The sequence below is a fragment of the Apis cerana genome, linkage group LG12 (assembly GCF_029169275.1).
Source record: "Apis cerana isolate GH-2021 linkage group LG12, AcerK_1.0, whole genome shotgun sequence".
NCBI lineage: Eukaryota > Metazoa > Arthropoda > Insecta > Hymenoptera > Apidae > Apis > Apis cerana.
The window spans coordinates 3,903,133-3,929,368 of NC_083863.1; the positions used below are offsets into that span (position 1 = coordinate 3,903,133).

Sequence of the window (26,236 nt, forward strand, 5' to 3'; positions counted from 1 at the left end):
TCATCTTGATATATAAAATAAATGTATAATAAAACGATCGAAATAAATCTTTATCACGTTCTATCTTGCTCCACGTAAGATAAAATTTATAACCCGAAAAATATAGATATACCTGTTCAAAAATAGAGATATATCTTTAATACAACATTTTTCCCAACCAATTTTTATCAATTTTTATCCTCGTTTCATTTATTAACCGCCACGATCGTCCTTTAAATTCCCCCCCTGTTATCTCATTCGAACACACGCGTTGGAAAACGTACGAACGCGCTACGAAAAAAAGAAGACAGAGACGTAATCGTAAGAGCGAAACATCAAAGCGCGGGGAATTATCGCAAATCCACTTGTCTTGGGAATCCCTATGCTCTTTGCTCGAAAAAGTGGGTCGCGCGGAGTGGTCCAGGAGAGCGTGAAAGGTGTTGGCGGGCCGAGAAACTCCGGGGAACCCCCAAAGTGGCCGTGAATCGGTGTTTGTGGTCGAGGTTGATAGCATCGAGGAGCCGGGCGTCTCGCCAACGGAGTCAGCGATCCCTCAGAGCCGCCCACCCCGGCTTCTCCTTCGTGTTTTCCTCCTTTCCTCTTCTACCACTCTCGCCCGTCCTATCCCCGTCTCTCTCCTCCCTCCCTCCCCCTCGACCCTCCTCCTCCTCCTCCTCCTCTAATGCTCTCAGCACGAGTCTCTCTCGACCGAGGCACGGAGCCCGAGCTCTCAGGGGGAAAATCCTTCCGTTCTCTTGACATCGTGACCTAGGGCAACGTAAACCCGAGGCGTGATAAAACGGGATGTGCCGCGACAGCACCCAAACATAACCCTCAGGAGCCACGCTCCCCTTCCCCCTTTGTCCGTCCCTCCCTCCAACCTGCCCCTCCCTCTCTACCCTCTCCTCAACACCCGGCAAAGGAACTTGGCCAGCGAGAGCTGTTCATTGACCTCAACCTCTTACGTTCCGGCTCTCCTTTCTTCCTTTCTTTTTTCTTCTCCCCCCCTCCCCCTCTCCTCCTTCGCCTTTCCACATCGTGGCCGGTGACTGGTTTCTCGACTTCTCTCGGATGATTCACGGAACTCTTCTCGCGCGATGGAGGAGGTGTTTCACTCCCTGGTGGAGGTAGAGGGTAGAGAATGGGAGATGGAGCATAATAGTTGAGTCGATTCTTAGGAAAGAATTCGCGTTTATTTTATTTTCGATTTTGTATATATATATATATATGTAGTTAATCGAGTATTGTAATATCGTTGCGTCTAATTTTAAAATAGTAATTATAAAAGTATCTGGAAATTTTAATTTCTCTAGATTGATTTATTCTTCTTCTTTTTCTTTTTTTTAAATTTTATTTCATTCCGAGAGTGCTTTAAAAATGAACGAAATTCCACATTTATTATCTTGTTATACCGTTTGTAGTTAAATTTGAAAAAAAAGAAGATTCGCTAAAGCTTGATGCAATCTCGGCGTAAGAGGCGGTTGTCCTCGAAGCGATAAAGCTGTTCACTTCAACAATACGACACGTGTACAACAAGCTCGTTCGGCGCACCTCTAAGACACCACATAATTTAAACCCCCATTATAGCTTCCACTTTAGAGAGGCGCGCGCGCGCGACCAGCAACAACGCCTCCTTTATTCACGTCAGAGCCTCGAGGATCGTGTTTTACACGCATCCTCCTCTACTGCTCCGGCTACTAACCACTTCACGAATCAACAAAACGAGACCTTTCAATCTTTCAGAATGTAGATTATAGTATACACGGGGTATCTGGTAAGTGGCGGTATAATCAAACAGGAGGTAAAAGTAAGAAAAAACAACATCAGAATTTTTCCGATTTCGAAAAAATCGATATTACTTGTTAATTATTTGAGAGAATTTGATTAATTTCATGTAATTGGATACAAGTGAATTATTTGGCACAAAGTTATTCAAAGATTATCAAGTAACATTTTTCGTTCAGGTTTTATTTCCGCTTTTTTATTTACTTTCGCACATAAAATTATTGATCGATCAAATTTTCTCGTGATTCGTCTTTCAAAAATTCATTATTTTTCCTTACAATGAACGATCACGAAATATCTGGAACAAAATTTCACAATTTCCATTCCTCTAAATTTGAAAGATCGATCCAAAGAGTTTCAATTGAACGCTTCCATCTTACGTATATCTACTTGACTCGCCCCATCCATCTTGTGGACGGAATGGCTTTAGAAAAAAAAAAAAACAAATTCTTCATCTTCCCCTCCCCCAGGTAGCAGGCTCATGCCTATCACACGCAACGAGCAATTACCTCGTGTACACACCTGTTCACTCACGGACGAAAGCGAGGGGGGAGAGGATCGACCGATATTCGATTACGCGTAGCAGGGCGGTCGAAACGCGCGGTGGTGGCCGGAGAGAATTTAAACCGCTTTGAAAATCGAGCCAGAAATTAATTTCGCCGTTCTCTGTCCAACCGTTTTCCTCTGATCCACCCCACCGTGGTTCTCTTTCCGCCCCCGACCTCACGCCCCATCCCCCACCGACTCCCCCTCAACGTTCGACTCAAACAAGAGGGGCTGCAAATTTATCGACGAATTAGCCACAGCAATCAGTCCCGCATCGATACGCTTATTTCATTAAGCGTTTCGATGCGTGCACGCGCGGATTATCGCGATGAAAATTCATTTGTGAACGCGAATGTCCTTTTTCCAATCTCTTTCTTCAATTTCTTTTCTTTCTTTCTTTTTCAATTCTCTCTTCTAAAAGCGATAATTTAATCGAATATCTGTTGCTCTCTTTATTACTTAGAAGGTGTTCTTTTGACATCTTGATTTTTTTTTTCTATATTATTAGTCGGTCGACATCGCAAAAACTTTGTTTTGTTTGAATTATGTATTTTTTAATGCATTATTTGCTTAATTAATTCGATATGAATTTTATAATATTCTCCTGTTCGTGCTTCTCTTTCAATAAATTTTACAAAATTCAAATTGAAATATTTGCTAAACTAATAATTTCCAGAAATGAAGAAATAAGTCAAGAATTTTTAATGAGAAGTTATATCAATTAAAAAATATACAATTCTATTAAAAAAAAAACGAAATTGATCTTTGCTAATATTCATTCTTCAAAAAATAAATTTAACAAAATTAAATTAGAATATGTATTCTTTGATAATAATACTAAAAGAAAATCAAAATAAGATAGAGATACGTCGTATTGTAATACTTGATTCTTATTAGTGATCAAATTACGATTAGATCAAGTTAGATATTGGTCAATATCGCTCATAATCCAACAAGAGCATTCACAAAAATTTCACAATTTGATCAAATCGAGTGAAAATCTATTTGTACGAAATGAATCGTTCAATTCCAATCACAAGTATTGTGATTTATTAAAAAAAAATAAAGCTATGTATTATATATTACGTAAGAATTAATCACTTTATTCGAAAGAAACGAAACGAATACTAGATAATATATTTTAACTTATTAGAGCAATGCACGTATTCTTACTAATCTCATTATTTTCTTCGGCGCTTGTTTAACTTCTTTCTTCTTATTTCGTACTTCGAACAACAACCTGCTCGCGCATCACGCTTTAACGATGAAATATAGACGTATTAAAGTAACTACAGAGACATTATTTGCAACCGACTCTCAAGACACTAACACCCTCGTCCTTTTTCTTTAGCGACACGGTAAATAGTGGCGCGAAACGGTTCCTTTTCTTTTCTTTTCTATCTATCTCTGTCTACACAGCGCAGTCTCTTTTTTTCGTTTCCTCTCTTTTATCCTCCTTGTTTTCCCTTTTTTTCCCCATCGTTCGCCTGGCGGCCGCCGATCGCGAGCGGCACACGCCGTGAAAACCGATAAAAACGGAATCGTTCGCGCAGTAAAACAGCTTTTATCGCGCTATTTATATGTCGGGCCACGATTACGGGAGAGCGTGTCTGCGATACGTCCATCGTTTTTCCGACGGAGACATGCGGTAAGAGAAAGGGGTGAGATAAATTTTTATGAATCGTCGTTCCTTCCAAACCATTCCGTCATTTGTTCGAAAGCTATTGAATTTGCGATTGGAATGCCGATACATTGCAATTCGTAATGATTATGCGATAATCACAATTTACGATTTATTCTTTGTTGAAATTTCTTAAGTTTCTTTTTTAAATTCTTAAAATGTTCTTGCCAGAACGCGTCGACGCGCGATTAAAATATTTGAAAGGAGATATAATTAAGCCGCGTTTCTTTTACGAGACCACCATGGATGGAAAAGGGTATAACTATTAGACAGATCCTATTCATTTCTTAGTTTAGCAATTTTCTTCTAATTTTATATCAGTGTCTATTTCTCTTCTATCGATATTTTTAAATGGACTCGAGGATACTTTTACGAAGTATTTATATAGTTGTATTTCTTATTTTATGTATTTTCATTATATCTAGCGTATTATTGTTTCGAAATTTACGTTAGTTAATACGGAAAAAAGTCGTTATTATAAGTCATTTTTTAAGATATAATACACGTGAAAGAAAATATATAAAAGTTAATTAAATAATTAAATAATTACATTTATTAATTTGTTTCCAATATGGAATCACATTTTTTTATGCATCAATTGCAATCAATGCAATTTATTATTTTCTATAAAAAAGTTTTAAATTATTATATCGTGTTTAAATTATTCATTTAATTTGAAAGATATTTTAATTTTAAAATAAGGAATATACGAATAGACGAGTATCGCTTCACGTGTTTCTTATTTTTCGTACAATAAGTTTTAAAATGATTCAAGTTAAAATATCTTTTAAAGCAGTTCTCGATATAAATATTTCTCAGTGTTAACACTTTTTTTACAGAAAATAAATGAATCGATTGATGTATCTAAAAAAATATATTCCATTTAAAAGAATAAATTATATCTCTCTCTTAACGCAATTTAGACAATTTGTCTAATCTTTTTTGACAGTAAGATTTCTGTAATCATGTATGTTATACATACGCACAATGATAAAAAATAATAATTTAATATACAAAATGTTAACATATTCGTGATAATTGAGACTTATCCAATTATTAACTTACAATCTAAAACTTCAATTATAACTTAATAAAGCCTTAATCGAAACTTTTTTATAACAATTTTTATATTTACTTCGATCATATACACCTTATACATTTCTAACGACAAAGCTATGATTTATTAAACGTAGTCATTTATAAACGAGAAAATGAAACGAAACAACGCGACGAGGAGCGGCGAATCAAAAGCCACGATCTTACTATGCAATCAACTCTTTCGAAAATATTTCAGTTTCCACTTTCAGGTGGAACGCGCTCCAATCGAACCGAGAGACATCAGTGAAACTATCAGTTGGTCGATTCCTTTTCAAACATTCCGTATCTCCGCCTCTCTCGACGAACGATTTATACACGCTCGCTCGTTAAAACGTTCCTCTCTCGAGAGGGATAGACACTCTGGTCGACAGATGCCCGTATCGGCACCCATAAAATTTTTCGACGCTTCGCCGATTAGCTTCTCGACGAAATTTTCGTCTTCTTCCCACCCTCTCCCTTGCTTTGAGAAAGAAACACGGGACCACACGGGAATTTATACTCGCTCGCTTAAATCGAGAAAAGAATCGGTGAACAGGGGGACAGGGGACCGCGACAGAAACGGGTATTTCGCGCTATCTGCATCTTGGTCGACGGTTTTATTCACGACTGGCTCGCTTTCGGCGAAAACAATGCGCCTCGAGCGATCCCCGTGGAAAGAGAGAGAGAGAGAGATAGACATAGAAAGAGAGAGAGAGAGAGTAAAAGGAAAACGAGAAAAAATTGTGGAACAAAGCCGCGGGCTTACACCTCTCGTGCTTTTTCCTCCAGGAGGGGGAATTCATACTTGCTTCTTCTTCTTTCGTGGATGGACCACGCCGTTGTGTGGGAGGAGTGAGGGGAGAGTGGCTGAGACGGATATGTGTCGATGAGGAATTCGTGACGATTTTCCTTTGCTTGATATGAACTGGATTTTATATTTATGTATATTATAATAATTTTTACTTTGTTTTCATTAAAGGAATTTATTCGTACTGTACGATTCTTATTAATCTTCTTTGTGATGGCTCTTGAATTTTTCTGATATCTTTGATTTGTTTCTTTTTTTTCTTTCTTTTTTTTTTTTTTTTTTTTTTTAGGTTTTAAAAGATTTTAAATGTCCTCGCGACATAAAACTGACAATGAGGCAGGAAATTAAATACACGTATCCGCGATGATTCTTTCGTATTTATATCGTATTTATGTATTTACAATAATAAAAGAGGATGGTTGGAGTCAAGGAAGGCTTGAAGGATGTAACAGGATTAATTCTTTGTGCTTGAAAAGAACATTTTAACGTTTTGTTGTTTTGCCCGGTAGAATAAATTATAATTAAAGGCTGAATACGTGTTTAATATGCGTAAGAAAAATAAGATTTTAATAGTTTATTTACTTTTTATAGCGTGTTTTATGAAATAGTGTTTTTTAAAATAATTCTTTTGAGCGAAACCATCAATTCTCTTGGGTTTTTTTTTTATCACAAATAAAAATAATTTGTCCGTTTTCTTTGTTCCTCCAGATTTGTTGTTCTATATTCCCTCTTATTGTTGAATTTAAAACACGAATATAATTCGAAATGGAGTCTTACACTGTCAGATTAAGTTTGATTAACGATATTAAGTAAAATTTTTTTACTGTAAACGCGAAAATTGTTCTATTCAACAATTATTAGTGAAGTTTCATACGCTATAATCTTGTCGATTATTTTCGTATTGCATATTTTTTTAATAATAGACGTAGACATTTACAATAAATTTTTTTCAAATTTCAAAAAAGAAGTTTTTTTTTTCATTATTTCAACGTTTTCTAGAAAAAATAAATTTTATAATATTCAATCTTGATGTCAATGTTGAGTGCAAAGGATTAATACCTTATAAAAAATCAATGATTCTATTATTTCTCAGAACCTCACATTTCTGAAATTCACATTCCATTATTTCTATGTAATAACAGATTTAATTTCACGCAAGTTAGCTTAGTTGTAATTTTAAAACGATAATAAGATAGAATAAAATTTTATGGGGCAAAATATATTAAATGATAAATATAATATTTATATCATATGGTGCATGTGCTTGAAAATGATTTTATAAATTTTATATACTTGTTTTTATATATCAATTAAAGCACATTATTGTTTATAAAAATAACTAACTGAATAAATATCATTTAAATTTATCAGAAACTGATATTTCATCCATTATCTTGTTTTTTACATAAAAATTTAAAAATAAAATATTTTTTAAACTAATCAATTAATTTTTATCAAAACAAGTATTAATGTAAAAATATAGTTCAATCTTTATGTATTCAAGAAAGCAAAAATGATTTTATAATTTTCGAAATGCTTTCATTTCTGGATTAAACACATTGACCATATAACGAATCACTCGAAATCATTTAATTTTGTTTTTTCCTTTTTATTTTATCCTTATTATCGCTTAAGAATTATGACCAAGGTTGCCATTTACTATAAAACTCGGAACGTCATAAATTGCCATGTGTGGGCTGAAATGAGGAAAAAAATCATATAAAATATCATACTTTTGATAAAATGTACAATTAACAAAATAATTTAAGAAATTTATACATTACAAATTCTTTTTATTATAAACATAAACTTAACTTATTTATAACTGGGAATAATTTTAATAGAAAAATATCTTCAATGAGACGTAAAAATCAGTAAAGAATACCTAACTTAACTTTGGCTTATTCGAGAAATATTTTATGCATATGTAAGTATTATGACGAAAAAATTTTTAATCTTTTCTTCATCTTCTTTAAATTTATTGTCACAAAGTTTAAAAATTAAACTCAAATTCTTTAATATCCGTAAATTTAATATTATTACTAATCCCATAACAATAATCCAATTTTTTTTTAAATTACTATATTATTATTATATTATATTATTTTGATATATTAATCTTTTGTTTTAAAATTTAACTTAATGGCAATAAATGAAGAAATAATATTCAAAATTATTAATACTATATTATAATATTTAAAATTCTTTATCATTTTTTTTATTAAAAGATCCTTTAAAACTTATTTTTTAAATTATAAGCAATTTAGACGACGAAATGAGACGGAAATAAAGAATATTTTCGCTCTGTCTTTGTTACGACGACGAAACTGTCCTTACTTCTGTTCCCACTTAATAATACGAATTTAAATATCTTTTAACTTAAATAAATAAGCTTCAAGTAACAACTTTTCTACTCGTTTTGATCTTTAGAATCTCACTCTCCAAACGTGTCCACGAATCTAAACATATAAACATTCTATATATACATACATACATACATACATACATATTCCTACTTTAGAATAATTTTCCACCTACTAATTACCCTTCAATAAATATTTACCTACAATATAATCATCACGAAGATAAATTAAAACATTGCTCACCAGCCTTCAAATTCCTTCAAGAGAGAACAGATTTATCATAATAAACGAATACCTCAATCGCTCTCTCCATCTCCCCCACATAACAACAACCTCATACGAATCTCTCTCACACGAATTAAGAACCACTACTGTGCTACTAGAGGAGCCACTGTTGCGTCGAAACCTTTCCCGTCGGTGGACGAGAAAACGGCGGAAACGGAGGGATTCAGAGATTCCCCGTGCAGGTCGATGCACGCGACACAGCGAAAACCGCACGTGCCTCGCGGTCGGACGCAATTCGTGCAACGAGCGTGCCGCGTTTCGCGGTTTCGGTTTACTGCATAATTGTGCGCCGGCCGTGCGGCCGGCTGTAACGTTGATTCCTTTATCGGCGACGATATTGCCAATTACCGTATCGCAGGGTTGACCGCGTTTACGCGTTCGGATAGCCCCGTTTAACGCGCGGGTGGAAACGCGCGATTAACGCCGCGGACCATCGTTTATTACGCGGCACGAAACACGTGTTCCGCGTGAACGCAAGAGCCTTTATAACTCGGGCCGTTCTGCGTTCTGCGCTCGTCACCGTTCGCTTTGTTGTGACCGCCATCTTTGGGGGACGTGCTGCGTTCACCGCAACTATTTCGATTTCGGCATTTCTGAGACGAACGCTGTTGGGCGCTGTTGCGGCGTGAGATTGTTGTCGAGATGGCTGAACTGATGGAATAAAGAGGGGATTATAAGGGCGGGGATATATCAATGTTCGAAATTTTTTTTTTTCTAAAATTTTGATCTTGGAATGGAAATCAGTGAATCAGTAAATTTTGACAAATAATAATGGGTGATTATAATGGGATTATTAATGGAATTTATGTTAAATTTTCGATATTGTTTAAAGTATCGATATAAAAATTAATTATCGCATTGGAAATCTAGTTAATTCAATCATTCAATAGATAAAAAAAAAAATAAGAAACAGGTATTATAAAAATTGTAAGAAATGATTTTACATTAACAATATATGATTTTCCTTGCAGAAAAACAAGGATAAGAAAAACAAATAATATTATACATTTTTCTAACCCAATCAACAAATTATTATTCTATTTTGTGCTATATCGTAAAACTTTTTAAACAGAATTTTTTAAAATATTTTCTTTAAAAATATTTTTGTTGTTATTATCTAATTATTAGAAACAAGGCTTTTGAAATTTCATAAATGCATTTATATCTTTCATTCCAAATATTATTTAAAATATTATCGATATTAATAAAAAAATTGGAGGTAGAAGTAACAAGAAATTAAAATAACACTGTAAAATATATTACAGCAATTATTGCAAATTTTAGATATGGATGCAAAATTAAAATTACATCCATATCTTAAATATGCAATAAACATAAATAACGAACAAAATAAGTATGTTTTACTTGGTATTTCAAAATCGTTACATGAATATTCTCTATATTAAACTAAATGCTTTTTTTAAATCCTTAATTTGAATCTTTTGAACGCAATAGTTATTTAACATTTTTAAATATTTCATTGATTAAAATTCGTAATCGAAAAGCACGATTGAATACGGTTGTAATATTGCAATCAATAAGAAATATTCCATTAATATTTCAATAAAGAATATCAATTTTCGCCTGTTACTAAAAAATTGATGCAATAAATTGGATACAAAATTTAAACACGCATGAAAAATGCATTAAAAAATGATTCCCAATGAAAATTTTAAATTATTAAAAGTCTTACAATCACAATTTTAATTTATAGATAAAACAATTCTTTTACTTAATTTTTACTTCGTATTTTATACAATACGCACTCTCCAATTCTCAATTTTCAATCTTCCATCAATAATTTCTCCTCCTAACGAAACAAAAAAAAAGGAAAGAAAGGGAAGAGAGGAAGAAAAAAGCATCGTCAAACAAGAAGAAAAAACTTGGACAGACAACGGAAAAGAAAAACTGGAAATGGCAAAGTGGTTCAAAGTGGGCAGGTATCGGGCGTTACGATACACGCGCCCGGTTGTATTAGAAAAACAGGGCGAAAGAGGTGGATGAGACGCGAAACGAGAAGAGCGGTGGCTCTTACCGAGGTTACGTGTCGATCCGGGGCGAGCGGTGGCTGGGCGTCGCGTTTTCGCGGTTTTTTCCCTCGTGACAAGGGCTGCGAGGAGATCGGCCGCCGAAATAACAGCATAACGTCGGGGCAAGGGTAGACTACCGGCAGACAGCGACTATGGGGGCGGTGACCGCCCGCCAACGCGAATCAATACCCGCAGGAACAGGAACCACCGACCTACCGAGAGAGACAGTTCACGAAGGGAGACAGAGACACGGATGGAAAGAGAGAGAGAGAGGGGAGGGGGGCGATGAAGAGGGAGAGAGAGAAGGAGGAGGAGGAGGAAACCTCCGTCCCGGAGAGAAAGCAGGAAGGGAGGGAGGGGAAGGAAAAGCGAGCAGTATCAAGAGAGGAGCAAGAGGTGGCGGAGGCGGAGAATGACGGACGGAGAGGAACAAGGCACAGCATCGATGCGTCCCAGGGTGCAAACGTGCCGATACCTTCTACGATTTCTCCTGCGCTGTTTCTCCAGCTTTTTCCCCGGATTTGTTCGAGAAACGCGAGTGGAGAAATTTGAAAGATTTTTTTAGAGGATTCCTCGAGAATACTCGAGAAGGAGGAGACGTATGAAGGTGGAAAAAGAGAGCGTATTAAGAGAGAAATTTATTTTGTTAAGGAGAAAGATAAAATTTATCTTTTCCTTTTCATTTTAGAAAATTTGGAATAAAACCTAAAGCCTGTTCTATTATATACACGCGCGTAGAAACGAAGAGAGAAACTTCAAGATTCTTTTTTGCACAGATGCTTTTGAATATGAGTAGAAATAAGATGAGATTTATCGCGGATTTTTAAGAATCTTTTCAATCTCTTAACAACCCTGTAACGAAGATTCTCATAACGAAAAAGATTCTAAGAGAAATCTAAGAGAACCATCTGTGAATTTAAACCCTTTATAACGCTTCCTTATATAAAGAAGCTTATATCAAAAACTTGAAACCAGCAAAAATCTCTAAGTTACCGCGATCTTATAAATTCGCAAGCCGGCTAAACCACCCACCCTCCCCAAACATGTTGTACATTGAAGAAACATCCACTAGGTGAACGCCCATTTTCAACAACATCTTTCACGATCGTGGACAGTAATGGAGCGGTAAATTTTCGCGTACGTGGAACGCATTTGAGAGGGAGATAGAGAGAAATAGAGAGAGAGAAGATTGAATTCAGGGTTGAACGTGTCGGCCTTGGACGGTAGCCGATAACCGGACGAGTCGTGGATGAGCTGCAACATCGTCACGAGGCAACGAGGAGGCCGCGGATTGGACACGCGTACGTTTCGCACACACGGATTATCCTCACACGTGTTTGCACGTGTCGCACGAAACGGAAAGAGTGTGTGTGTGTGCGAGAGAGAGAGAGTTGGGTGCGCGATCGAGCAGACTGGTTTGCCCAGTAACCTCTCGGGCCGGGCAAAAGAGGATCTGAAGAGAGGATGCACGAGAGCTCGAAACGAGCGCGGCGAACCGCATTCCTCGCAACGTTTCAACCTACTCCTTTGCTCGGCTTTCCTCTTCCTCTCCTCGGCCTCGTTGAAAGCGACAGTCCGGGATGACGCTTGTCGAGGAAGCTCGTCGAGGGACTGGTTTATACCGGTGCAAGTTTCTTTTTAATCAGGTAAGAATTTTTCAAGTTCTAATGAGTCGGAATGGAATTCCAGGTTCCTTCTTCTTTCGGAATGATGAAGTAAAAAAAAAGGATTCCTATCCTTTCCTATCGTATAATTCTCATTTATAATAATTATCGGTTATGATAATATATAATTGATGATGGCGAATTAAATCTTTTTTTTCTTGAAAAGAAAAATATTAAAAAATCTTTACTTTTTCAATAAATTTTTTTCTTTAACAAATTATTATCGTATTGCAAAAAATTGGATAAAAGATTAAAGTTTTAAAGTTTTGTTTGAAAAATATATATATATATATATAATTCGTCCCACAAATTTTTCACACGAAAACCGGGATAGTAAACAAGCATGTTCCCTTGGAGGGCGAAGACAAATGGAAGTAATGTGAACCGCGATGGTCTAGGTCAAGGTCCTTGGCCTCCGTTTAGCATTGGCATACACGAAATACTCCAAGGAGCCGCACACCGATAGGGAACTGTTTATTCCCTCAAGTGTGCTACGCGTTACATGCGCGATACACTGTGCCAGATTACGAGAGAGGAGTGGCTAAGTGGGAAGGGGATGCCGTCCTCGGGGAGCAAGACGGCTGTAATCTCATCGGAGGATTTTCGACTCCATTTCAAATCGACTCTCCAACACGCGAACTGGAAATCTCTTTTAATCGTTTCGATAAGATTTGGAAGATTTATTAAAGCGTCTTGTAATGTTTTTGAATCATCAAATCGAAGAGAACATTTTTTCCATTTCTCACGATTATTTCGTGATCGTTCACGAGAGTAATTTTGTGCAAAGTAGAATTTTAATATTTTGAGTATATGGATATCAATTTCTTTGTGAATCTTTGAAATTTTCGTGAATATATACATTTTTTAAAATCTAAAGTTTAAAACGTTAAATATAATACGATCACGTTACATGATAAAATAAAGCGTCATTATGATTATATTTTTACATTGCAAAATGTAGTAAAAAACATCTTTTTATTTTTATTTTTACTACATTTACATAATAAATTTTTTATATACTTTTAAACTTTAGACCTCAAAATTATATTTTTAAGTCTAAAAAAATTACGGACAAAATTCCATGTTTTACTAAATTTACTCAGAAGAATATATGAAGTATACTTCTATACTTTTATTTCCCCCATTGTAAATCATTAAAAAAAAAAAAATAATAATAATAATAAAATATATCGTAATATATATCGAGTATATTTTATACTCGTTGCATAATATCAAAAGGATTAAAAAAAAATTCTAACGAATATAATCATTCACGAGTCACTGCAATTTAATTTCAATACTTTTAATTAATTCCGGCATGACCGGTTATCGATGACCTCCGTGCCAACGCGTAAATACCTCACGTACGGTTAAATTAACATTTCTTTCCACCGTTTGCTCATGCACAACTTGTTTCATCACTTGTACCATCATGATTTATTCACGAAAAACACCGTACTTTTTTTCTTCCCCTTTTCTTTTCCTTTTTTTTTTTTTTTTCCCCTCTCCTCCTTCTCCGAGTTTTATGTTCTTTTCCACAAATAAGTTTCTCCGCCGTAAAGTTTACATTTTAACGCGATAATACCACGTCATAAATACGGTGGAAAGATTCGAGGAACGCGCGTTCGACGCGCGGGATACGAAAGAGACATCATTGTCGGGGGAATGTCGTAAACGTCGTAAGGAGGAAGTTCGGTACTGTACTCACTATAGAAACGACAGGAGGCGGAGGATTTCCGTTCCTAAGTGCCCCGGTTTGCTGGTTCGCCGCCGGATTCAGATTGTCCTTGGATTGCTGCATGGGATCCGGCTGATGAAGCGTTTGTTGCGATTGCTGTTGCGGTTGTTGCTGATGCTGTTGGAGCCCGCCTATTCCCGTCTGTGGACTGCCTAAGCCTGCTGGCGCGCTATCCGGCGTACTTACTTGTCGGGCGATCTTTCGATAACTCTGAAATGCGAAGGAAAAAAAGAGATGATCCTCGGTCGACGTGAGAGAGAGAGAGAGATATGGTTCTTTGAGAGAAGAAAAGAATTTGTCTAGAAATCGTTTTCTCTTATGGAGGAGACGTTCAATGTTGATTTTTTTTTTTTTGGAGAGTACAATTTTATTTCTCTCTTTTTTTTTAAATTACACATTTTTAAACATTCGATAATCTCTATTAATAATGGCAGAAGTATATTTCGATTTGAATATTGTAAAATTTATAAATCGTACGAGGAAACGATAAATTTTTATAGAATTTTATGGAATAATTTTTTTATAAGGAGGATGATTGAAAAAATGATTTTCACTTTATATCCACTTACGAAAAAATAACACCATAATGTATAATACTTTCTTCGATACCATTCGACTTTCACCTGAAATATTTTTTGAATAACAACGCTGAGATTGAAATTAAAATCGAGTAAGACATACAGAATTGCCATTTGAATTGGTGATACAATTGGATAGAAAATGACTCTAAAATTCTGTGTAAAAGTAAATTGAAAGAAAAGAATAAAATTTAAATGTATTTGAAAATTTGTGCCAATTGTTTGAACAAATGGATACGAGGGAATTACAATATATTGTTCTGCAAGCACGTAAAATAAAATATGAAAAGTAGAGGAGGAAAATTTTCAACATTCATTTCTCGTTCATTTTCACACGTGAAATAACCTCCTTAACCGATAATTAATTGACCGATTGCCCACTTCCACTTGAAAATGTGTTTGCAAACTAATTTACACCAAAAACCTTAGCCTTAAACAAAAAAGAAAAAACACTCTTCCTCCTCTTCAATTCCGTTCTTTTTGCATACAGAATTCTCCTACACGCGTATAATGAAATATACACAAAGTGAAAGCTATGAATCACAACTCGGCTCGAAAACGACGTAAACCGGCTTTCCGTAAGAATTACCATTCTTCCTAATTAGTCAGCCAAACAATAAAATAAAAGAAATACGATCGTTACTAAACCAAGAACATTCCACGAACACCATTGTACATTCCAAAGCACGATTTAGCGTGCACTGTGCGTTACGTCATATTCAACCACGAGGCGGCGCTAATAATCTTCATCGCCAAGTATTGAGCCTGAAGAACCCTGCTCCTGCCCCCTCGCCAAAAAAAGAAAATAAAAAAAATCGCGAAAAAGAGAGGGCAAGATCGACGCGACAGAAACGCGGAATGGCGTCTCATGCCCAATTATCCAATAACTTTCATCCTCGAATAGTCGAGTTGAACGACACCGTCCCTTGCTCGCTCCTCTCGTCAAAGCGTGTTTTTCTCTCTTGCCTGTGCACCTCTGCCCCACGTTGGATCACCCACGCACGAGCGACGCGTCGCACCGCACATCACGATAAACAGGCACCGCTTTTGAAACGTGGAGGAAGGAAGGAAGGCAGGCAGGATGGTGGTAGGTACGGTGGCCGAGCGTACGCCGGTGTGACCCTAATGCTAAAAATATCAAGGTGGCCTAAGTAGGCCGAGCCGGCTGAAACGGTTTCCATAGTTCAACAAGCGCCGTTGCCCGACAGCTATAACCGGCCACCCCGGTCGCCCCCACCAACCCCCTTCTTCGCGATGCAAACTTGATCAATTATTACGACGTCCCTCGAGCTATCACCATCCCTCGTAAACGTTCTAAGGACGCGGATGGTTGGAGCCTTCATCGATGGAGAGCGTTGATTTTAAGGGAATAGTTTGCACCTTTTCGAAATTTCATCTCGTTTTCTAAGCAGTTTTTGTTAATTGTACGATTCAAAAATAATAAGTTGAATGGAGCTTCATCGATGGAATTGTGATGATTTTTAAAGAAAGTTTCTTTTCAAAATTTCATCTCGTTGCTTTTCTAAGCAATTTTTGTTAATTGTAGTATTTAATTTTTTCGAAATTTTATCTCGTTCGTTTTTGTACGATTGTACGATTTAAAAATAACAGTTGAATGGAGATTTCATCGATGGAATCGCGTTAATTTTAAAGGAATGTTTGCACCTTTTAGAAATTTCATCTCGTTTTCTAAGCAATTTTTGTTAATTAAAGAATTTAAAAATACAGTTAAATGTAGCTTTCATCGATGGAATCGCGTCAATTTTAAAGGAATGTTTGCACCTTTTAGAAATTTCATCTCGTTGCTTTTCTAAGCAATTTTTAATTGTAGTATTTAAAAATAATAGTTGAAATATTCTTCAAGATGAAGAATATTTCATCGATGAAATTGCGTCAATTTTAAAGGAATGTTTGCACCTTTTAGAAATTTCATCTCGTTTTCTAAGCAATTTTTGTTAATTAAAGAATTTAAAAATAACGTTTAAATGTAGCTTTCATCGATGGAATCGCGTTAATTTTAAAGAAAGTTTCTATCTTTTCGAAATTTCATCTCGTTACTTTTCTAAGCAATTTTTAATTGTAGTATTTAAAAATAATAGTTGAAATATTCTTCAAGATGAAGAATATTTCATCGATGAAATTGCGTTGATTTTAAAGGAATGTTTGCACCTTTTAGAAATTTCATCTCGTTTTCTAAGCAATTTTTGTTAATTAAAGAATTTAAAAATAACAGTTAAATGTAGCTTTCATCGATGGAATCGCGTTAATTTTAAAGGAATGTTTGCACTTTTTAAAAATTTCATCTCGTTGCTTTTCTAAGCAATTTTTAATTGTAGTATTTAAAAATAATAGTTGAAATATTCTTCAAGATGAAGAATATTTCATCGATGAAATTGCGTTGATTTTAAAGGAATAGTTTGCACCTTTTCGAAATTTCATCTCGTTTTCTAAGTCTTCAATTTTTGTTAATTAAAGAATTTAAAAATAACGTTTAAATGTAGCTTTCATCGATGGAATCGCGTTAATTTTAAAGAAAGTTTCTATCTTTTCGAAATTTCATCTCGTTACTTTTCTAAGCAATTTTTGTTAATCGTGAATTTAAAAATAACAATTGAAAGAAATATTATTCTTCGTAAGTATTCATTGCTTTGTTCTAAGCAATTTTCGTCAACGATTTAAAAATAACAGTTAAATGGAGCCTTCATTGATGGAATCGCGATGATTTTTAAAGGAACGTTTGCACTTTTTCGAAATTTAATCATTTTCTAATTTTTGTAATTAATTGCTGTGCTACTATTGAATATCGTGGGATTTAAAAATAACAGTTGAAAGGAATATTATTCTTCGAGAGACGCGATTATCGATCGAATCGTTCTTTCGATAATGGAAATTTGATCTTGTTACTTTCTTCGAGTAATTTTGTGATTGATCGTGTATTTCTATATTCGAATATTATTATGGAATGTATAAAAGTTGAAAGGAATTTCTTATAGGTGTTCAATGAATGCGGAATAATGGAGGGAGTGCATCGAAGTACATGGGATATCCTCTTTCGACGATAGAAATTTATCTTTACACTAATTTCTTATAATTAATCGTGCGTTTCCATCGAATATTAAATTGGAATTTATAAAAGTTGGAAGGAATTTCTTGTAGGTGTTCCAAGGTATATGGATGGATGGAGCTTATCGATGAATAATGGTGATATTAAACGTACGTGGGATGTTTGCGGTCTTTCGATGATAGAAATTTATCTTGCTACTTTAAGTAATTTTTTTTAATTAATCGTATAATTTCTATTGAATATTATTTCGGAATTCGTAAAAGTTGAAAGGAATATTAATCTTCTGTCAGAAAAATGTTTGATAATGGAAATGTAATTTTAGCAATCTTGTAATTATGTATTTTTATTTGCTATAAAATTTATAAAAATTAAATATCCCTCGTACACGTACATTTAAACGTTTTAACATGGATGGAGGTAAAACTCATCGATGAAGTAACGATTAGATTTGATGGAATTTATTGATGATGCTTTGATAATGCTGATTTAATTTGCTATTTTTGTTTTATAATTGTGTATTTTTATTTTACATGTGTCTCCATGTATCTTTAGATGATAAAAATTTGAATCTTGCTTCCTTTAGATAATTTTGCAAAATAACTGTTCAAAAATCGGTTATCAGTTTGTATTTTGCATTCGTACATTGCATTGCATATTTTATTACATATATTGAACAGAATTAAAATTTAAAGTTGTAATAATACATTTTCACATTCCAGCAAATAGGCTGACAAATATTAAAATCAGAATTAAAATGATTAATGATAAAATTAAATTTCAAATTTCGCGTATATTACATTTATAATAATAAAATTATTATTAATTTTATATCATATTACGAAGCGTCTTCGATTTTATAATCCAAAAAAAGAAAAGTGAAAAAGAAAAATTAACGTAAAAAAAGATTTATCAAACTTAACCAATGCAATTTATTACGTTAATAAATGAAGCGTGACGACGTTCGAGAATCGAGACAACTCTATCTCACGATTATATAAACACCCGGCAATATTAACTTTACAATAATAGTAAAGTAAGATTTATATTTACATTATCGATTACAGATACACGCAAACATGCATAGCAAAACTAGTAAAGACCAGAAGATCGCGCGTACATAAATAACCCTGAACGATCAATCAATTGATTTCACGGCAACTAACTGAAGCCAAACTAACAGTTTCAAGGTCTATTTACAAGAGTGTCATCAATACGCGAACCGATCATCCGAACAACACAAAATAACTTGCTCTTCATTATTAACAATTTAATAAACTCCTACTGTTCATTCATAATTTCAACGACGATCAAATAAAGGATAATTCTATTAATTAACACTTCAATTACGTAAACACGAACGAACAACTTGAACTTGATTAATTAACAACTCGTACACAATTTCCTCCTGCTCCGTTATCTTCACCAACAACAACCAAAAAGAGGATAATTCTCCTCCCCCTCCATTCCATCCAAGAAACATGAAGAATCGAAAAGTTGAACACGGGAAGAGTTTCGTAATCCGATCGACGATGGTACAGAATATTACTGATTGTATCGGCCGGTGAATTTATTGGATACGCCGCGCGCAGGAAATTTATGCGACGGAATTCAATTTACATTTATGACGGGGTTGGCCGAGCCGCTGTTGCGGCAACCTGCGGCCACAGCGAATAAACAAGCAGCTCTTTATAATCTTGACCGTCGTCTTGCTCGTCAACCTGACGATCTTGTAAAAAGAAATAATTCGCCGGCCTATGGGGATTGTCTCGTGAGAAGAATCTCTTCTGACTCTTCGAGGAGCGTGTTTCGAAGTAAATCGATTTCTTCTTAAGGGGGATATTAGAAAGAGGAGGTGTTTATTATGTTCGTTGCTTCCTTTAGCAAGCTTTTTCTTTGGAAAAATTGGAATAATTATTTAGAAATGGTAAAATATACTTGCGATATATTTGTGCATTTGTACAAATTGTGAATTTAATGGAAGAAAACAACAACAGTAAGAAAAGAAACGAATTACATTATTGATTTTTATGATTTTGAATTTATTATGTAGCTTTTCATTTTCAGAGATATAATAATAATAATAATAATAATAATAATAAAAAAAGTATTTTTAGTATTATTTGGATTAAGTTTGGATTTACATAATATCTGAGGAATGTTTTTAGCTTTATTTGAGAAAAAATGATCGATATTGAATAAATTATATTTAAATTCAAATTAAATTTTGTTTACATCCTTTTAATCAAATTGGTCATTAATTTTTTTTTATCTTTATATAAATATTTTTAATTTTTTAACGAAAAAGTGGTTAGAGAAAATTTTGTTAAAATTTATATATGATAAATTTTTTTATTTTTTCAAAAGTCTATTGGAAGCTACCGTTTAAAATTATTTTTCTCGCTGTTGATATGTCACAATAAAATACCTAAAAAAAAAAAAAAAAAAGTTCTATTCAAATCCATGATAAATGATAGACACTACTAAAGGCTGAAATGCAAATAAATAATCGTCAAAAAATTTACTCTAACTCACTCTAATCCGTTTATTTATTTATATTGTCTTTCTTTGTTACATTTGAAAGCTTGAAAGTTATTACATAATCTTATCCTTTTCAATATATTTCACTTTATTTTAAAGATTATTCTTCATCAAATCATTGAAATAAAGATAATTTCTAAAAAATATTTTTCACATAAGATTTCCTTTCTTGAGAAAATTTGAAAATTCACTAACAATTTCTTAATAATTAGATTATTAAAATTTACTTTCTATTACTCTTTAAAATTAATACAAAATAAATTAATCACTGCTCATAAACACATACACACACACGTACAAATTGTAATTAAAGCACATCTATTACACTTTCTTTTTCAATTAAACCGAATTCCACCATTTTGCAAACATTCTTTATATAATTACCATATCAAATTGCTCGAAAATCTGGAACGCCAGTAATTTTTCACTTAACTCCGTTTCAACGACACTTACCATAACAAGACATTGCAGTGATCCGTCTAATAAAACAAAATATTTATCTTTTATTTACTTTTATTGTTAAAAGATCCTCGATAGATTCTACAAGAATTTTCAACTTAGAAAAAAAAACCAACGTATGGAAATATATCAATATCCCTGGAGAGGATTAAAAAAAAGAAGAAATCGAAGTATCTACACAAAATTTATATATATATTCTTTTTTCCCACGCACGAGAGAGTAAATAAGCAAAGCGATTAACTCTTCGTACGCGATCCAATCTGATTGCATCTATTGCAGCGAATATGGGCTAACGCCACTCATCCATCTGATTAAATCCGCTCCGCGTCGGAACGTTAGCCTTGCAGGATGGTTTGAAATTACTAGCCGCCTATCGATGGCTGGGCTTCGGTTTTCCACCGCTGCCTACACGGCCGACATGGCTGGAATCGCGGTACATTACACGCGGCCACGTGCGCGCATGCAAGTACGCGGTACACTTTATAAATAGACAAGGTCTTGGGCCCACGCTGAGCGCGCTAGAGAAGCGCGTTCGTTCGCTTCGCACGGCGAGCATCTTGTCACGCACTGCGTGGATCATGCGGCATCTCTCCTCTCCTATGCGAGAGGGAGAGAGGATGGGAGGACACGTGCCACGAGAACGACGCTACTTCCGTCGTGGAATCGTCGTTCGAGTGTATCGCCGTGTCGCTTCGCCGGAAACGTGACTTGCAGGAGAACGAGCGACAATTACAACGATGATGATACATTCGCATACCGTTACAATTTTCACCGCGCCGATGAAGATTTCGATTTCTGTTTTCTCTTGGGGGAGGAAAGAAACGAGATGATAAACCCTGTTCTGTATATTTCTTTCTTCTGTTTCCTTTTCTTTTGGAAATCAATTCTCTCTACACTCTCTCTATAGGCTGACCTACTATTTCTTTAATATAACGTATTAATAAGCGATGTATGTACAGTTACTTCTGCTTTGGAATTAATTTTTATTGCATTCTCACGGCTATCGTATTGACCTACTATTTCTTGGCTATATTTTATTAATGCAATGTACAGTTATAGAAGTAAAAGCAATCGCAACATTGTTTGTGATCGATATGTGTCGGAAAATTGCTGCCGATGTACGTGGCATTGTGTTATCTTGATGTTATTTTATAATTTTATCCAAACATTTTTCGTTAATTAACATTTTTCGAGGATATTAAAATGTATTTTTTAGAATAGGATAAGAAAAAAGAAAGATTTTGATAAAGAAAAGTATTGACGAATCTTGAAAAAACTTGAAAAAACACAAAAAAACTTATGTTCCATGATATTTAAAAAACATGATATTTAAATAAATGTTTTTGCATAAGTAGCCTTTCAGTTAAAAAAACACTTTGTGTATTTGTGTATTATTGATAATTGAAAAAGGTTGGAACAATGTTTTCAATGATTTAAGAAACACAAAAAATGTGCCAAAGTTCAAATAAAATAGGCTTTTTTTTTTAAATATCCCAGAATTAACTCATATTCAAAGAATTTTTTCACTGATCAATGATAATAAAGTTGAGAGAAAATGAGAGAAGAATGAGAGAAAAAGATATCAAACAGTTTAAAAATCAAATGATAGCAATTGACTTTAGCTGGTAAAAAGTTTTTAAAATAAAAGAGATAAGAAGCTCTTAAATTAATGTCGATGAACATGCAAATTTCTATGCAAATTTTTATTCTATATGAATTTTATTACGTTATATATTATAAATATATCATTTAAATTAATCGTTCAACTTGATATTATCCATTTCATTTGCTGAAATGGTATCACATAAAAATCACGCAAAACTTGTCGTGATTAAATCTTTTTTTAAATTCAAGGCCGGTCATTTTAAATATAGTTTTTTTCTTTTTTTTTAATTATGTTAATAATCTGATCGAAACTAGAAATTCAAAGATCTATTCTCACTATTCTTTTTTTTTCTTCATAACTGCTAGAAATTTGCAATTAACACACGCGATATATTCTCATAATTCTTTAGTTCTTTATTCGAATATAGATTTCGAGAATTGATCGAAAAAGTAACGATTGCATCGTTTTAAAAAATTCTAACTGTTACTCTTCGAGTCGAACACTTTTTTAAATTCATTTATTTATATATATATATATATTTTACGCAAGAGAGTTAATGACCTTTAATCTTTTAGTCATAGTGTGATTCAGATATAGTCCGATCGCAAGACTCTGCATTTCCAATCGAAATTAATTTTAATGTTGACTAACTTCTTATCGAAGGAGTCAACATGTCAATATTTATCTCGTTCACTGTTTTTAAAACATGATTAATTATAAAAAGAAAAAAAAAAAGACAAGTCAACACAATATCATCATTAATTATTATTATATAACATATACATTTTTCTTTATTTTTATTTTATCTATATGATTCATTATTTATATTTTATTACTTACTACTCTATTTTCCATTGTGATAGTTGTGAGTGAATACATATTTTTAGAAACTACGCGAAATTAAATAACAAAAAATATAATACAGAAAGCTTAACTCTTTGAAATATTCACTTTGATTCTTCGTAGGTTAAGAATATCTTCTACGTAACGAAATTACAAATTAAAGACTCAGAAAAATATACATTGTACGTATACTATTACTTAATTAAACTTAATTCAATTTTATTTAATTGTAACTTCAATTCGCAGAGGATTAAATGATACGAATAACAAAAATGCTGATTAAAATGTTAATTATGATTGAGGGTATCTGCAGTAATTTCAGATAAAAATAAAGATAAATATACAAAAAGCAAGATACCAATTTTTCCAAGTTTTAATAACTCCTTCCCAACCATCATTATAGATGAGCTTGCACTTTTTAATTACCTATTTACTCTTGCCACTGCAGAGATTAAATTTTCCTTTCGATTATTAGATGACCGACAATTTGATTTCATATAAATCCAATACAGAGATAAATTCTTCAGCGAAAAGAAATCAACCGCAAAATATATTTTTCAATCGTTCGAAGAATTCCTCTCCCCTTCAATAAACTTCTCGAGCATCCAACTTCTCTCCTCTATTGAATTTCATGCTCGTCCCCGCGGAAGACACTCGATGTTTAAAGAAATGGACGGAAAGAATTTTTCCCATGGAGGTGGAAAAAAAAAAAACCTCGCGTTGGCCGAGGTCTTGCAACGCCCTCCCTCAAAGTTACCCCCCCTCGAGGTTTCATAAATCGAGATTTATCGTTAAGTGAGGAGCCACTATTCCTCTCGAACGAGAATAACGAGAAAAGTCGAAATTTATCGATGAACAGGCCGATGCCTGTTCGAAAAGTGATACCGAAAGGAAACGAAGCTGCATCGCGTTACACTGCCACTTTACAGCCGTTTGGCGCGCTTTGAACCGCGCAACCGTAGCTGCTTTTAATCCGTGCGTCGCTGTTAGCTTTGGTTTTAAAATCCTGTCGAGTTCGATGTTGAATTATGTTAAATATTTTAATAATATTTGGAGATCTAATGTGTTGTGACACTCTGACTAATTATTCTGTGTTCAATAGAATTGATATTTTGGAAATATTACGTTATTTGTATCGATTATTGTATCGATTATTAGATTCGTTTGTAGATATCGATCGATTTTTGGTAATATTTTAATATGATTGATATTTTAGAAGTGCAGCATGTCTTTTTTTATCGATTATTGTGTCTTAATCGACTATCAGTCTGCGGATATTTATGTATTAAAGACATATTCGAAATAAGTAACGTAACGGAATAATAATCTAAAATAAAATATGCAAAGTAAAATAGATATTATGATATTTATAGGATAAAGACAGATTGTCATTTAAGTTCCATTTCTCTAGATACGTTCATAAAAAATTAAAATTGTCCATCGATTACGTCGAATTGAAGACAATAATCAATTTTGTAAATAAATTTTAATTATTTATTTCGATTTTTTTAATTTCGAAAATTACTTTTCAACTTCGATTTGATGTTATTTTTCTAAAAAGATTTTGTAAATAGAATTGAAGAAACAATTTCGTTTTTTCTTAGATAAAAATTATACGTTATTGTTTCGGGCTATTGAAAAACAACTAATTATATTTAATTTTTTTTTAAACTAAATCCATGACTGAAAGTAATTTTAGATTTGCTTCTATTGTTGTATCATGCAATAAATATTTTTCTTGAAATAATTTTTCTTAGAAATAAGGTTACTCTGTGACAAGCAAACAGTGTGTAGAGTGCAGTATTTGATATGTTGCACATCCAGCCAAAATAATCAATAATAATTTATAATCAAAGTTATAATAGAAGAATATATTTTTACAATGATTTTACACACACACATATATATATATATATACAAAACAAATACCAAATATATTATATTGCGGCATCATCATTCTTAATAAACAAGTAAAAATCTTGACAACGCTATTCAATGTAATGATCTTATTCAACGATATGTATTAAAAAATCGGAGGGTGATACTTTTTTGTAAATGTTTATCATTTTTTAACGACACCACGTTCGGTACTTGACAAAGTCTTAATCTCAAAGCAAGTTTCATTACTTTGAATCATTTATATCTCCACTTCTCCCAGAAACAATACCAAGTGCCCTCATTCTCGACCATATAGCGCTCGTTAATTCGCATTGAGAATGAGTCACGTAACGATTCGACTCGAGGCCGAACGCCTAATTATTCTCGAATGATTTCGCGAAGGAAAGACATGTACTTATGCACTTCTTCTTCTTTTTCCTTCTCGCTTTATTCTCTTTGAAATGTCTCGCCACGCGCTTAATCCGCTTACGTCTCATATTTTTATCCCTGTCATTGGATCGATCTTAATATAACTTTTCTAACTTTTTCGAATGTATAAATATAGAAATTTTGCGAATATTTATTACTTAATTCGTGATTAAAAATTGGTCGCGTCTCGATTGTATATATATATTTATATTTTTACTCCGTTCCAATTGAAATGATTAAAATTATAACCATGGTGATGATTTATGAATACGAATTAATGAATATCAATTAATCGATGCGTATAATATTAATATTCGCAAGAAAACATTTCAATTGATTATATCGTTTTTAAAAAGATTATTATTCCTCGAAATTCGGAAAATGCGTTCGCAGAAACGTATAAAAATATATATTCAGAAGGGAAAACATTTGCCACGAACGTAAACGGCACGATGTACAGTAAAAGGCGTATAGGACACCGACACAAAGGAGAAAATATTAAATTCAACGGAAAGAGGGAAATGTATTCGTTGTATGGGAAAAGATAAAAAAAAATTGCAATAATTTTTAAAATTATATAAATTTTATTTCCAAGAAACAAAATGATCTTTATCTCAACGATAAATATCGTGTAACGCGAACAGAGAAATAAATTACAATATATAACTCTCCGATAAATTACCTCCAATAATTTACTCCTAGATAACGTATTTCTCAACTCTCCTTTCGTTCGTGAACGATCCTCGATAACGTCACGTATATCGCAAAAACCTGTCAATAATAATAACATAGACTTCTTCTTGTCGAAAGAATCGAAACAAGAAAGAAATTTCGACTCGAACTTTTATCGAACGATCCGAAGCCGTGGTCCCTCGGCTGGCCGG

At 33.7% G+C, this 26,236-nt stretch overlaps 1 protein-coding gene across 7 annotated transcripts in view; it reads right to left on the bottom strand.

Annotated features, from left to right (window-relative positions):
• Positions 1-26,236, bottom strand: part of LOC107995534 (methylcytosine dioxygenase TET) — a 172,798-nt gene that overhangs the window by 21,703 nt on the left and 124,859 nt on the right. For 6 of the 7 annotated variants that reach the window (XM_062083410.1, XM_062083408.1, XM_062083409.1 and 3 more), the window contains one exon: positions 13,927-14,166. In XM_062083410.1, the coding sequence (XP_061939394.1) occupies positions 13,927-14,166 (240 nt within the window). Of the gene's footprint in view, positions 1-13,926; positions 14,167-14,525; positions 15,733-26,236 lie in introns of those variants that run through there. The other variant, XM_062083411.1, reaches the window with a different exon arrangement.